The following is a 16,096-nucleotide window of genomic DNA, read 5'->3' on the forward strand; positions in this document are numbered from 1 at the left end:
GTACGCCGATGACATAACTATTTTACTTCAAGATAAAAACAACATGGAAACGGTTTTGAAAATCATTGATGATTTCTCCAATATATCTCGCTTAAAATTAAATAAAAGTAAAACGGAAGCAATGTGGTTGGGATCGCGTAAAAACTGTCAAGAGAAATATTGCGATATTAAATGGAATACCCAGGTTAAAATCATGGGAATTATTTTTTAAAATGACATCCCGGCCTCTGAAATTATGGAAAATTGGTCCAAAAGACTTGAAAAAGTTAAACAAATCATTTGCAGATGGTCAAGAAGAAATTTAAGTATAAGCGGCAAATTGTGTATTATTAAGTCCTTCTTAGTTTCTCAATTTGTTTACGTTATGCAGGCGCTTCTTGCCCCTGTTAAAGTTCTCGATAAGTTGAATACTATTTTGTTCAGGTTTCTCTGGAAAAGGAAGTATTCAAATACAAAAGCCTTTGAAAAAGTTAAACGAAATGTATTGTGTAATGTGGTGGAAGAAGGTGGTATTAACATGATAAACGTCCACGATATGCAGACTTCTTTTTTACTCACATGGGCAGCAAAACTTCAACAACGAAAACATGAACCGTGGACAACGATTCCATTAAGTCTTTATCAGGTATTGGGAAGAAATTTACTTTGTTTTAAAGCCACAACACCACTAAAACTGTTCCAAGGTATTGAATGCATTCGATCAAACTTTTGGAAAGAAGTTCTCTTAAAATGGATCCATGATAAAGGATTGATTTATGAGAGAGAAGATCGCTTTGGTGATCAATGTTTGTGGAACAATATAAATGTGGTTTATAAAAATAAAAGCTTATATTTTAAAAAATGGATAGAAGCGCACTTAGATACGGTGAAAGATATTTGGGTTAACGGAGATATGATTCATTTTAACCAGCTGTGCACAAAGATAGGATACAGTCCCTCTAGATTTTTTTAGTACGGCGCAATGAAGACCGCTGTGCGAGCGCTTGCACTTCGCAAAAACACAGCCAGCCCGCGAGCAGGCGAACACAATAATGACCTTGACACGCGGAACCCTGTGATCATTAAACTAGATCACAGTTATTGGCTGTTAGCAAGCGAATGTACAAAAGAAGAAAGATTGAGACTGTTACAATGGAAAATATTACATAATATTTATCCCACGAATATATTATTAAATAAAATGAAAATTAGAAAAACAAAATTATGTACATTTTGTAAACACATTGATTATGTTGAACACTTTTTTTGGCAGTGTGAGAAGTTGACGAGCTTTTGGGAAAATGTTGTCCATTATATTTTTAGAAATACAGGATTAAATGTGCACCTTTCAGAACACGATGTCTTGTTTGGTTATCAACCTAGTAATATATGCCAAAATAATAAGGTAATTAATCACATTATTTTGATTGCAAAAATGTGTATTAGTAAATATAAGTATGGTGATAGATACAATTTGAATAGTATATTGGAAAATGAAATGTACATTAGAAGATTGTGAGTACTGTATAAGTCGAGATGAGGTGAAGTGGGAAAAAAATAAAAAAATAAAAAATAAAAAATAAAAAAATAAATAAATTAATGTTTGTTCATGGGAAAAAAAATAAAATAAAAATTAAGTCATTCAGAATACAGAATACATAATAAAGAATCTTTAATTGTCCAAGGTTGGGGATTTGTCTTGACATTGCGGTTTAGAAACATTCACTCCATCTATGCATACACCAACACATGCATCTCTAACAAACCATTCATTCCGTCGCGATATAACCCTTCGTGGTTGAAAACGACGTTAAACACCAAATAAAGAAAGAAAACCATTCATTCATATTTGAATAATCAATCAGTGTCTCTCCAAGAAAAGGGCCATGAAAATCTTCCTATGTCACTGCTGCAAGAGCGTTTGGACAGGAAGACACAGAGCTGGAATCGAGAGTAAACATTCCTTAAAGCGATATTAAAACATTTAGTCATTCGGTCATACTACAAAATTCAACCAGTTTCTCTCCAATGAAAGGGCCAAGAAGTCTTCCTACCTCACTGCTGCCAGAACACCAAGACAGGAAGACACAGAGTCGGGGAAGAAAAAAAGTCCCTTTAAGCGATATTAAAACATTTTGTCATCCAGTCATATTTAACTATTTGGTCAGTGTCTCTCCGAGAAAAGGGTAATGAACTATTCCCACGCCATTGCTGCCAGAGCACTCAGACAGGAAGACACAGAGCTAGGCAAGAAAAAATTCCCTTTAAGCAATATTAAAACATTCATTCATTCAATCATATTAAACTATTCGGTCAGTTCTCCCAGAAAAGGTTAATGAAGTCTTCCTACGTCACTGCTGCCAGAGCGCTCAGATGGGAAGACACAGAGTCGAAGAAGAAAAAAAGTTCCCTGCAAAATATTGTGGTCTAGGACCCCTTCAATGTTGAGATATGTTAATTTTCATTTTGATCTGGATCGTCCTATTTATAGATTTGCCAACAGAGGTAGCGTTGACGCAAGGGAAATAACTCCGCGTCTTTGTTTACATCCAAAGTTTTTGAGACTCTAAAACAAGCAGTAATGCATGTATATGGTCCGCGCATGGCGACATATCGTCATTACATGGTCTTATGGTGCGTTTGACATCGAGTATGGGCAAACTACACTTTGTAAACACGGGAGCGCGTACATATGCCTTTAAGCGATATTAAAACATTAAGTCAGATCAGTGTCTCGTCAAGAAAAGGGTGAAGACAGCCATTGCTACCAGAGTGTTTAGGCAGAAATGACTGTGCTGGGGGGAGAAACTAAATCACAAACCAGTATAAGACTGCTAACGTTCCAGATTAGGTTTCTTAATGAGATAGCCTACTGTTACAGAGAGACGCACAGCCTGGTGGTGACCGTACTTGTAGTTTTCCTCGGCTGATATGACCAAGGCACCGAGACAAACTTTTTTCTCGACATTCTGTGTCAATTGCTGGGGAGACTTACATACTTTTGCAAAGTATACCCCCCTGCAAACTAAACTGACCTGAGTGCTCCACCGAAGAGACAGGTAATAAAGTACCTCTTTCATAAGGTTTGCCACCCTGCATAACTGAATAAAACTTTGCCACCCTGCCAACTAAACATACTTGAGGGATCCACTGAAGAGACAGGCGATGAACAGACCGGGCAGTCCAGGAAAGTTGAGCACCTCCATCACAAAGAATGGAACAATCTGTAATCAGTCAAATCAGTTCTTTCACAAGAGTAGTTGTACTGGTGGTAGTGGATCGGGTGTAGGTGGTGATTAAAATAAGAAGAAATGATGGCGATAATGAGGGTGGTGGTGGTGGTAGTGGTGGCGGTGATGCTGCTGATGGTGATGATGATGATGACGATGACGACGACGATGACGACAAGTACGAAGACGACGACGACGACGACGACGATGCTGCTGCTGCTGCTGCTGCTGATGATGATGACTATGATGATGATGCCGACGACGATGATGATGATGATGATGATGAAGAGGATGATGATGCCGACGACGATGATGATGATGATGATGATGAAGAGGATGATGATGATGATGATGATGATGATGATGATGATGTGGGTTTTTTTAAGGAAAAAATGACATGGGTTTCACATAAAGATACTCGTTGCCCTAGAAAGTCCTCGATGAATCTGCTACTGTTTTAAAGACACTACGAAGAACGCTTTTTTGGGTGAGTCTTTTTTTTCTACACTGACCAAAGATCAAGATTGTTCACAAGATTTGATTAACAGGTGCACAAAATATGTTGTTGTTTTGTGTTTTTTTTTAAAACCAGCTTGGCTTTACTGTAACTGACTCAAATAAAAAAATAGTTACAAACACGGAAATCACCATGTAAAGAAATCAAACACGAAACGAAATTCAGATGTGGATGGAGCAGTGAGTGCAGGGACGGGGCGGTGTGAGAGCACACCGGGACAAGGAACAGCCAGCAGCAACAACAACAACAACAACAACAACAACAACAACAACAACAACAACAACAACAACAACAACAACAACAACAAATTAAAAAACAAAAACACACACAAAATACGGAGATCACCATGTAAAGGAAACAAAATTGAATCAGCCCCGAATAGCCAAATTGGTTAAGAGGGGACGTAGAGAAACAACCACCACCAACCTGTCCAATAAACTGGTTTGCGTTACTGATTAACTTGGAGGTCAAGGGACAGTAACAAACTTTAAAACAAGTCGCGTAAGGCGAAATTACTATATTTAGTCAAGCTGTGGAACTCACAGAATGAAACTGAACGCACTGCATTTTTTTACAATGACCGTAGTCCGCCGCTTGTGCAAAACGGAGTGAAACTGACGAGCGTGTTCAGCGCAATAGTGGTTTCGCTGTGCTGCATAGCACGCTTTTCTGTACCTCTCTTCGTTTTAACTTTCTGAGCGTGTTTTTAATCCAAACATATCATATCTATATGTTTTTGGAATCAAGAACCGACAAGGAATAAGATGAAATTGTTTTTAAATCGATTTCGGAAATTTTTTTTGATCATAATTTTTATATTTTTAATTTTCAGAGATTGTTTTTAATCCAAATATAACATATTTATATGTTTTTTGAATCAGGAAATGATGTAGAATAAGATGAACGTAAATTTGGATCGTTTTATATCAAAAAACATATTACAATTTTCAGATTTTTAATGACCAAAGTCATTAATTAATGTTTAAGCCACCAAGCTGAAATGCAATACCGAAGTCCGGCCTTCGTCGAAGATTGCTTTACAAAATGTTCAATCAATTTGATTGAAAAATGAGGGTGTGACAGTGCCGCCTCAACTTTTACAAAAAGCCGGATATGACGTCATCAAAAGTATTTATCAAAAAAATGAAAAAAACGTCCGGGAATATCATTCCCAGGAACTCTCATGTCCAATTTCATAAAGATCGGTCCAGTAGTTTAGTCTGAATCGCTCTACACACACACACGCACAGAGACACACACACACACACACACACACACACACACACACACACACACACACATACACCACGACCCTCGTCTCGATTCCCCCTCTATGTTAAAACATTTAGTCAAAACTTGACTAAATGTAAAAAAAAACAATCAACCAATCTGTCCACTAACCTGGTTCGGGTTACTAATTATCTAGGTGGTCAAGGGACAGTAACAAAACCAACCAACCAACCAACCAATTAACCAACCAACCAACCAACCAACCAACCAATTAACCAACCAACCAAACAACCAAACAACCCACCAACCTATCTGTCCACTAACCTGGTTCGGGTTGCTGATCATCTTGGAGGTCAAGGGATCACAGCCTTGGTCCGCGTAGTAAGCGAAGATGACGATACCGGTCAAACAGAACAGGGTCAGCAGTGCAGCAATGCCGACAACATTCAGCAGTAGAGAGCTGAAACACAATTGGGACACCTGCTAACACACCAGCAATGTTTAACACACAATGCATCCATCTATGTCATGTAAGGCATCGCGCCAAAAGTAAGTGGGCTGGGTTTTTAGTGTGTGTGTGTGTGTGCCACATATAAATGTTTCAGTCTCACGTACAGTAAATTAACAGATACCATGTTTTGTGTTAGGTTTGTAATATAATCTTCTTGTTTTATTGAGTAAAGGGGCACGCTATACGTACCGTCTTCCCAACCAGTCAAAAAAGAAATGGGACTAGTCATAACAAAGAGCAATTGTGCAATGCCGTCAATATTCAGTAGTATAGAGCTGAAACAGAATAGTGTCGGAAGGATGCGCCTATAGCTATCCAGACTTGAACGACTAGAGCTGAAGCAGAAATGGGACTGCTCATAACAATGAACAGAACAGCAATGCCGACAATATTCAGCAGTATTACCATTCTATATTTTTTGTCGACAAGTCTGTTATAATTTTATAAATAACTCATAGTCTAGAGCTGAGCTGAAACAGATTATTGTTCGGAAGGATGCTCTTAACCACATTTAAAGGCCTGGAGAGATTCATGACTGTTGAAAAGTTCGTACAAACGGGAAGCAATAGGTAGGGGAAGGGCTCCTAATATGGACCACTTTTTGTTTCATGCTGATAACTAGCTTGTTTTCTTGCGAAGAAGTTTTATTTTGTGTTTGGTAGTCCTTCTCTCTTAGGTTAACCGTTAAGCCTAATTAGAGTGAAATAGCTTTGATAGACATTCAGCAAAAATTAAATACAGACAAAAATCATTAAGGGTCCATATTAGGAGCCTGGGCGCCTAATATGGACCAGTGAAGCGGCCTTCACGAATCACTGTAAAAAGCCCCCTATACTTCACAATAACATGATACAACTTAGTGTACAAGTCAGACTAATTAAAATATGCTTTAGATTGATCTGTTTCGGGTTAATGAGAGCATTATTTGAAGTACACCAGGAAACTAAAGAAGCTTATCAAAAACAGAGTGAAATTATCAACTTCCACGAAAAGAAAACTATTTGTTATATTTCTTTTTTAAATCTCGAGGGCTAGTTGTAGGTTATTTCCAGCAAGCTTCTTAATGAAGTAATAAAAATAGCCTTCAGCTTTTACTTTCTTCGATTTATTGAAGGTGGTCCATATTAGGGGACTCACACATACTTTGAGATTTTGCTATTCCTTTTTTGTTTGCAGGAGAAACTCGGGATCAAGACTGCTAAATTGTAACAAATACGGTCTTTGCTGTCATATATAGCAATTTTCCCCGAGTATGCAGTACTAGGGTCCTGCAGACTTTAATCCCCGAGTACGCAGTACTAGGGTCCTGCAGACTTTAATTGTGTGTCTGTCTGTTCGTCTCGACTTAACAGATTATTGCTGGGAAACTACTGGGCGCAGTTCGTTCAAAAGTTGGTACACTAACTTGATAATAGGTCCGATTGATCGTATTAAAACTTCATAATGTTACCTGGGACTTAAATGCCCCAACAAACACAAAAGCCACTCTTAACGGCGGGCGCGATTCGCGGTGGGATAGAACAGCCGTTCGGCTGATAAACCGCCCAGCCAGCGACACCACACCAGGCTTTTTGCGTGCTTTGCGTGCGTGTACCACTGCGCGAGGATTATAGGCATTTGAGTTCACTGGCGATTGTCAGATTTGTTGGCTTGGAGGAAAGCGTTTCCGACTATGGCCAAAGAGATCCGGGTTCGATTCCCGGCATGTGCGGTCTATTTTTTTTTTTTTTTAATTCTTGTTTACTATTGTTTATTATGAACGTTTTAATGTTTTATTTTACTGTAATAGTTTTTTTTAATTGTGTAAAATAAATAAATAATATATATATATTTTTTTAATCCAAGTGATCCGGGTTCGATTCCCGGCATGGGTGGTCTATTTATTTTTTTTATTTTTTTTTTATTCTTGTTTTACACAAATAATTTTTTTAATTGTGTAAAATAAATAAATAATTTTTTTTTTTTTAATCCACGTGCACAAGACAAAAACTTTTATACTGGGGGAGCGTACTCGGGTCCAGCGCCAGCGTTTTTTATTATGTGATAAAAGCTTTGGCTGTGGACAGAAACGAGTCCGTTGTAGGCGGCAAATTTAGAGTGAACCATGCCAAAAGTGAAAAAAAGAGAAAAAAGTCTAACGGTTTTGAGGTTTGTGGTTCTGCAACTGTTTTGACATGTGCAAGTTGTCCAGAGAGAGTGAATACAGCCAATGGAATTGTTTTGAGCGCTCTAGCGCCGTTAGTTTGTTAGAACAGGAGGTGGTCCATATTAGGAGCCGGTCTATATTAGGAGCCCTTCCCCTACAAGTCTTCATTAGATTTTTAATAATAACAATTAAGTAGAAGTGCAAAGCCAAGGCACTGCATACCCCCCGCGAAGGACAAATCATCTCTCTCGCTCTCCCCCCCCCCCCTCTCGCTCAGTTTCTCTCTCACACTCTCTCTCTCTCTCTCCCCCTCTCTCTCACACACACATAGGGGAAAGGCTCCTAATATGGACCGGCTCCTAATATGGACCACCTCCTGTTCTGACAAACCAACGGCGCTAGAGCGCTCAAAACAATTTCATTCGCTTTATTCACCCTCTCTGGATACGTTGCACATGTCAAAACAGTTGCAGAAACACAAACCTCAAAACCGTTAGGCTTTTTCGCTTTTTTTCACTTTTGGCAGCGTTCACTCTAAATTTGCCGCCTAAAACAGACTCGTTTCTGTCCACAGCCAAAGCTTTCATAACACAAAAATGGCTATATATGACAGCTAAGACAGTATTTGTTACATTTTAACAGTGTGTACCCCGAGTTTCTACTGCAAACAAAAAATAATAGCAAAACCTCAAAGTATGTGTGAGTCCCCTAATATGGACCCCCTTCAACAAATCGAAGAAAATAAAAACTAAAGGCAATTTTAATTAATTCATTAAGAAGCTTGCTGAAAATAACCTATAACTAGCCCTCGAGATTTCAAAAAAATATAACAAATAGTCTCTTTTTTTTATATTTAGTCAAGTTTTGACTAAATATTTTAACATCGAGGGGGAATCGAAACGAGGGTATGGTGTATGTGCGTGTGTCTGTGTGTGTGTCTGTGTGTGTGTCTGTGTGTGTGTGTAGAGCGATTCAGACTAAACTACTGGACCGATCTTTATGAAATTTGACATGAGAGTTCCTGGGTATGAAATCCCCGAACGTTTTTTTCATTTTTTTGATAAATGTCTTTGATGACGTCATATCCGGCTTTTCGTGAAAGTTGAGGCGGCACTGTCACGCCCTCATTTTTCAACCAAATTGGTTGAAATTTTGGTCAAGTAATCTTCGACGAAGCCCGGGGTTCGGTATTGCATTTCAGCTTGGTGGCTTAAAAATTAATTTATGAGTTTGGTCATTAAAAATCGGAAAATTGTAAAAAAAAATAAAAATTTATAAAACGATCCAAATTTACGTTTATCTTATTCTCCATCATTTGCTGATTCCAAAAACATATAAATATGTTATATTCGGATTAAAAACAAGCTCTGAAAATTAAATATATAAAAATTATTATCAAAATTTTTTTTTCGAAATCAATTTAAAAACACTTTCATCTTATTCCTTGTCGGTTCCTGATTCCAAAAACATATAGATATGATATGTTTGGATTAAAAACACGCTCAGAAAGTTAAAACAAAGAGAGGTACAGAAAAGCGTGCTATCCTTCTTAGCGCAACTACTACCCCGCTCTTCTTGTCAATTTCACTGCCTTTGCCATGAGCGATGGACTGACGATGCTACGAGTATACGGTCTTGCTGAAAAAGGGCAGCTACTTGACTAAATATTGTATTTTCGCCTTACGCGACTTGTTTTAAGTTGATAATTTCACTTATTTTCACTCTGTTTTTGAAAAGCTTCTTCAGTTTCCTGGTGTGCTTCAAATAATGCTCTCATCAACCCGAAAAAACTAAATCTAAAGCATATTTGAATTAGTCTGACTTGCACACTAAGTTGTATCATGTTATTTTGAAGAAAAGGGGGCTTTTTACAGTGATTCGTGAAGGCCGCTTCACTGGTCCATATTGAACTTCTATCCCCAACTGTAGCCTGAGTTAGGGCACAAAGATTCCTTCTTTATCAAGTATTATCGGCATGAACATTTCTCAAGTCGATTACAGTATTCACCACTTTCCGACCTTGACATTGTAGTGGGGGTCAAGTGGGCGTCGGCATCATTGTCCAATCAGAAATAATGAATTTGGCTGCGGCTCAACTTCCGGTCCTGCCCAGTCAGAAGTCATTTAGGAACCTACGCTAACAAGATGGCGCAACTGAGCTTTATTCAAATTAGCTTAGGCAACGAATGTTCGATGACGCCATCCAATAGTCACATCACAGAAGGAAATGTACACAGGCTGAACGTAGCCCATTTTGGTTCGACTTATTAGACAGATATGCTTGAAGAGAATGATAATAACAAAGTCATTAACAGAGTGAAGACCTCAATGGTCGTAAGAACGCACAATTTATTGTTTTCTGATGGTTATAACCGGAAGTAGCTTTCGATAATGGGGCAGACAACTCCCGTAAACCATTCAAGGCTTACTTCCCTTCTTTGTTGTCGTTAGTTTCATGGCTAACGAACAGCTGTTACTTACGTTCACATGCAGCTATCGAAGCACGTTCAGCAAACCAAATTATAAGACATATAAGTAAGATATCAGGTGCTCTTCTGTCATCTGCTCTTCATACTTCATTATTTTGCACGTAAAGTAAACCCTAAATATTACATAAACGAAAAGTAACAGCTGTTGCAGATACATCACTCTTCTGACAAAAACACACAAATGCTATGTTAAACAAGACAAGAGGCGAAGCCTTCAAGGCTCACGTAAGAAATCGACAAACAGTAACACAAACTCAATCACTCCGTCACACATACACACACAGTACACACACACACACACACACACACACACACACACACACACACACACACACACACACACACACACACACACACACACACACACACACACACACACACACACACACACACAGAAAGAGCATAGGTGAAACTGTGCAAGAAAGCGAGACACTAGATCTAGATCTGTCTGTCTGCATGTAGCCTACTTACATGGACACGACTGCCAAATAGTCTCGGCCCGCTCAAAATAACAATCACCGAGACTTTCAGTAATTCCATCGCGTGACGTCTAACCCTCGTACGTCATAATGTGACGTTAATGTAATATGACGTCTTCAAATGTTAAAGTTTCTACCACAGACATACATACATACATACGCACGCACGCACGCACAGACAGACAAACGTTAGCATCGCATAGGCTACACTTACGTGAGCCAAAAATACGTAAACCAGATATAAAGCCGCAGGCAAAACAAAATGGCAGCCCCCATGAAATCTGAAAGGTCAAGCAAACAAGTCGTGAATAGCGTTCGTGGGTTTCAAAACAAAAACATCTAAATTTGAGTAAAACAGAGGAAAACTTACAAAAGCCTTTACAGTAATTATTACCTAGTTCCTTTTTTCAGGGAGGGTAGAGAACAGTATCTCTGTGCGCTGTAAATATTTTTCAAATAAAAGAAGTTTCACTTACAGTTTGGCCTTTTTCAGGGAGGGTAGAGAACAGTATCTCTGTACGCTTGCCTGGTTGAATCCAAAAACGCACGTCCAACGGATGGCTCCTCCCACAACCAGTGACCAGAACGAATGCCGTTGTTCAGGGTTGGGGTTAAAACTAAAACACAAGATAACATAATGTGTTGGCTAATGCCGTTCTTAAATTGAACCCGAAATGGACTTTTACTGAGCATTCATTCCTGAAGCTTCGTCAAGTCGACTTTGCCCAATGAATGGAGTCAGGGAAATAGCCACGGCCATCTGACCTCTGCACACATTACTGTTCAACCAGGCTGTTCTCAAACTATGAGTGACTGGAAAGAATGGCGTTGTAGTGGTGGTGGGGGGGGGGGGGGGGGGGGTCGGGTTAAAACTGAAACAGCAGATGAAATAACATTTTGGCAAGAAAACATCATAGTAGGTATAACCAACTGTTTTCAGAAACAGCTTATATATCCAAAACATTACCAGCAGTTTAGTTCAAAGTATAAAAAGCCAGTAGTTTAGTCTGAATCGCTCTACACACACACACAGACACACACACACACACACACGCACACACACACGCACATACACCACGACCCTCGTTTCGATTCCCCCTCGATGTTAAAATATTTAGTCAAAACTTGACTAAATATAAAAATCAGTATTTAATTGATAGAACAAATGAGGAGACGTTTTTACATTCCAAAAAAATAAAATAAAATCATTAGTGAAAAGTCACAAAAAGTGTGTTTTACAAAAACAGGGGACATGGCCATAAAATGAAACTGTGTGTAAAAGGTATTTCATCCTTTAGACAAATTTCTGCACATTTAGTTTTACTCATAAGAAATGTTTTAGTGTGAGTTTAGATAGAGCGGACAGCGTCAGATAAACTCTATTTAAACGAGACAGATTAGCCGCGGGTGGAAGAGGAGGATGTTGGATACTTGAGGTAGGCCTAAAGGGATCAGTGTTAGCAGGTAGGGAAGAGAGGGTAGTAAAGCCGGATATCAACACTTAGGCCCGTAATTAGAAAGAGAGGGGAGAGGAGGACTTCAAGGAGAAGAGCCCAGCCGCAATGTCCATGTTGCCGGGGGGCTTGCACGTGTGATGCATCAGCGGGGGTCTAATAAGAACGGGAGAGCAACACATTGTGGTTAGGTGTCCCCCCCCCCCCCCCAAGACCCTCCCCCTCCTCCACTGCCTACTAGCACATCTACAGAGCTACTCCCTAATGGACACCTGTTCGTGGGACTGAAGCACCATCCATCTATCTATTGTGGTCAGTCCTTACCAGCGCGGCGCAGCGGGCATATGCCAACTATCCCCGAGTACGCAGTACCAGGGTCCTGCAGACTTTAATTGTGTGTCTGTTCGTCTCGACTTAACAGCTTATTGCTGGGAAACTACTGGGCGCAGTTCGTTCAAAAGTTGATACACTAACTTGATAATAGGTCCGATTGATCGTATTAAAACTTCATAATGTTACCTGGGACCTAAATGCCCCAAAAAACACAAAAGCCACTCTTAACGGCGGGCGCGATTCGCGGTGGGATAGAACAGCCGTTCGGCTGATAAACCGCCCAGCCAGCGACACCACACCAGGCTTTTTGCGTGCTTTGCGTGCGTGTACCACTGCGCGAGGACTATAGGCATTTGAGTTCACTGGCGATTGTCAGATTTGTTGGCTTGGAGGAAAACGTTTCCGACTATGGCCAAAGAGATCCGGGATCGATTCCCCGCATGGGCGGTCTATTTTTTTTTTTTTTAATTCTTGTTTATTATTGTTTATTATGAACGTTTTAATGTTTTATTTTACTGTAATAGTTTTTTTTAATTGTGTAAACTAAATAAATAATATATATTTTTTTTTAATCCAAGTGATCCGGGTTCGATTCCCGGCATGGGCGGTCTATTTTTTTTTATTTATTTTTTTTTTTAATTCTTGTTTTACTCAAATAATTTTTGTTAATTGTGTAAAATAAATAAAAAAAAATTTTTTAAATCCATGTGCACAAGACAAAAACTTTCATACTGGGGGAGCGTACTCCGGTCCAGCGCCAGCGTTTTTTTATTTCTTACCCCCCATCCACCCCCGGCATCCACCTTTGTATTTTGTTAGCAATCCGTTGCATGATGTTTGTTTTTTAAGGCAAATGCATGCCTGTTTGTGCCTTCACTTGAAGTGAGGCTGTGCATGAAGCGACTCGAACCTTGTTATGTAATCATTATTCACGGTGTTAATTTTTGAGTGAGGGCTCCTTGTGTTTGTTGTTAGTGTAACCAAATGTTTGTTGTTTTTTGTTGGGGACTTATCACTGCACAATGATATCTCTCATTGTCAGATGGTATTCTCTTGAATAAACTGCCCTCGTTATTTGCCCAAAATCAATACATGACTTGGCTATGTGTGATGTATGTGCGCACGAGAGTGAATGCGTGTGTGTCAGGTGTATGTGAGTGTGTGCGCGCGCAGGTGTGTGAGTATAACTGTAAGTAATAAGAGGGAGAGAAAGAGGAGTGTCATTTCCTTGGAATTATCGTGTGCTCTTGATTTGCGCCGGGGGGGTGATAAGTGAGTAGTTTAAATGATAAAATTCTATCTGATGTCTTTATAAAACTATGTTATTTCACATGCAAGGAAGACTTTTTAATCTGTCATCCTCTACAGAATGTGTATTCGCCCTCAAATGTTGTATTTTTCAATTACAACACCTAAACACGAAGGAGAGAAGGCATGTGTATATATATAATAAGTGAAAAACATGCAACACAAGGGTTTATTCAAATATTGCAATCTCTGTGAGAGTCTGGGACTATAGTTGATTATTGGTCTTGGCTAACCCACAGAAAAAACCCGAAATATATACAAATGTTTTGTCTTACAATGTGTATTAAATATTGTATGTTGAGATTTTGTTTTGATGGGTGCAAAGGAGTTGCTCTTTGCTACTGGTGACAGATGGGGGTCAGCTCACACGACTTACCTCACGTTCTGTGTTGTTGATAAAAATCGTATCTGTGCTGTTTTTGTTTAATAAATATTATTTAATAATACTGATGCATTTATTTGTATTGTTGCCATTTATTGCATTCTTTGTGAAATGCGAGTGTGTTCCGAGGCGTAATTTGCAAACGACTGATGTCACAATCAAAAAACAAGAAAGGTAGGTTGTTGGAACGTTTGTTATTGACAAAACAATACATTCACAAATATATCGACCCAACGGTCTTTTAAGTGCACAGACAAACAATTAATAACAAAAACTTATCTGGCTGATTTTACCTTCCGCCTGCCACGAAGCCGCAAGCGAATGAATGATTATATGGGTGGCCATTTCTGCGAAAAGGGACATTCTTGACAAATGTATCGATTTTGAGTTTTGGATTTTATTTGACAGGCTGTTATATTTAGAACGTGATGTGAGAATTTCAGACATTCAAATTTATTTTTCACAGAGTTATAACCCTTTTTTGGAGATACCCCCAAAATGATTTAAAATGGCCAAACTTTTAAAAACAAACTTTTGCCGGGAAATAGTAAGTTCAATCATCTGCCGTTATTACTTGTATGGTTTTAGGTCAAAATAATGTTTCATTCCAGAGTTATTGCCCTTTTTGTAACGTTACCCTAATTTTTACTTTTTCGTCTTTTTCTATCATTCTCTCCTCCCATGCAGAAGAAAAAACAATCAGTCATATGATTTTTTTTTCTCGAATATTTCTTCTTCTTTCATACTACCTCTCCCCCCTCCATGTTCTATTCTTTCTTCACCCACGCACATACAAACACAAACTATTTGAGGCTGTCTGCTGAAAACAATACACACACACTTGTCGACTTGAAGTTGTGGTACTTCTAAATTTCATAACAAGGATTAATTGTTCAGTTTCCTTGGTAAATACAGCTTCCAGTTGTAGAAAGTAACATGGTGCTGTGTGTCCTTGCACACGTGGGTCTGTCAGTCTGTCCATCACTTCACTGAATTGAAAATGTCATCCGTGCACTCTGCTATCGAACGTCTCTCTTTACTTTCAACAAACTGAAATGCCAATCAGGGTCGAACTTGATGTGGCCGACGATCAAGACATTTTCAAAATGGATTTGTGCTGTTCATTCACACACAAAACTGCATGCCTAAGTATTGATGCACCATGCCGAAGACTGAAGTTGCTACCCTCCTCTGTACCCCTGCCTCATTCGCAAGGTAGACGATTTGCTTCTCTGAAACAAAGGCAACCACAGAGTTGATCAACATATTATTTACTAACCACTATTTGCACAGCTCAAGTCTGGTTTTGGGTACCTATCCACTTGCCATTTCTAAGCTGGTATGGTATGGTGACATTATCGAAAATGTAGTGTGTGTGTGTGTGTGTGTGTTTGTGTGTGTGTGTGTGCGTGTGTGTGTGTGTGTTTGTGTGTGTGTGTCTGTGTGTGTGTCTCTGTGTGTGTGTCTGTGTCTGTGTGTGTGCTTCTTTGTTGGAGAAAACAGCACATAAACACAAATATAACTATTGTTCCCCCTTGTTTTTAAGTACTGACAAATTGTAAAGTATTAATATGTCTTTACCTACTGAGCAAAGTCCCAAGGGTAAACCATGCTGATTTCCTTGGAACTGGAACCGGCTGGACATTGCTGTTGCCCCATTCTGTCGAACACCTGCTTTGTGGCCAGGCACTTCTGTCTTTTGTTGTTGCACTGTCCGGTGAATTGCTGGACTTGTTTGCTGTTCCACGCCAGCAAACTGAGAGAAAGAGAGTAACATTGGTTAAATAAAAAAAGAGGAGTTTAAAAACAAACTACACGTACACACATACAACCACCACCATCATCATCATCATCATCATCATCATCATCATCATCATCATCATCGTCATCATCATCATCATCATCATCATCGTCATTATCATCTCTCTTCCTCTCTCTCTCTCTCTCTCTCACACACACACGCTCATACACACACACACACACACACACACACACACACACACACACACTGCAGTCTATATAGTAGGTAGCGGCAGTA

At 39.2% G+C, this 16,096-nt stretch overlaps 1 protein-coding gene and 1 long non-coding RNA gene across 5 annotated transcripts in view; one reads left to right on the forward strand and one right to left on the reverse strand.

Moving 5' to 3' along the window:
• The window catches only part of LOC138950459 (uncharacterized), a 138,210-nt gene that overhangs the window by 39,939 nt on the left and 82,175 nt on the right, over positions 1 to 16,096 (forward strand). The window lies entirely within an intron of this gene.
• Positions 1 to 16,096, reverse strand: part of LOC138950458 (sodium-coupled monocarboxylate transporter 1-like) — a 104,784-nt gene that overhangs the window by 38,148 nt on the left and 50,540 nt on the right. For all 4 annotated transcript variants that reach the window (XR_011450666.1, XM_070322186.1, XM_070322187.1 and 1 more), the window contains exons 9-11: positions 11,058 to 11,198; positions 5,281 to 5,416; positions 3,118 to 3,203 (exon numbers count right to left, since the gene is read on the reverse strand). Coding sequence is in view for 3 of the 4 variants with exons in the window: in XM_070322186.1 (XP_070178287.1) it covers positions 3,118 to 3,203; positions 5,281 to 5,416; positions 11,058 to 11,198 (363 nt within the window). In the remaining variant the exon portion in view is untranslated. The remainder of the gene's footprint in view (positions 1 to 3,117; positions 3,204 to 5,280; positions 5,417 to 11,057; positions 11,199 to 16,096) is intronic.

Source organism: Littorina saxatilis, linkage group LG16 (assembly GCF_037325665.1).
Source record: "Littorina saxatilis isolate snail1 linkage group LG16, US_GU_Lsax_2.0, whole genome shotgun sequence".
Taxonomy (NCBI): domain Eukaryota; kingdom Metazoa; phylum Mollusca; class Gastropoda; order Littorinimorpha; family Littorinidae; genus Littorina; species Littorina saxatilis.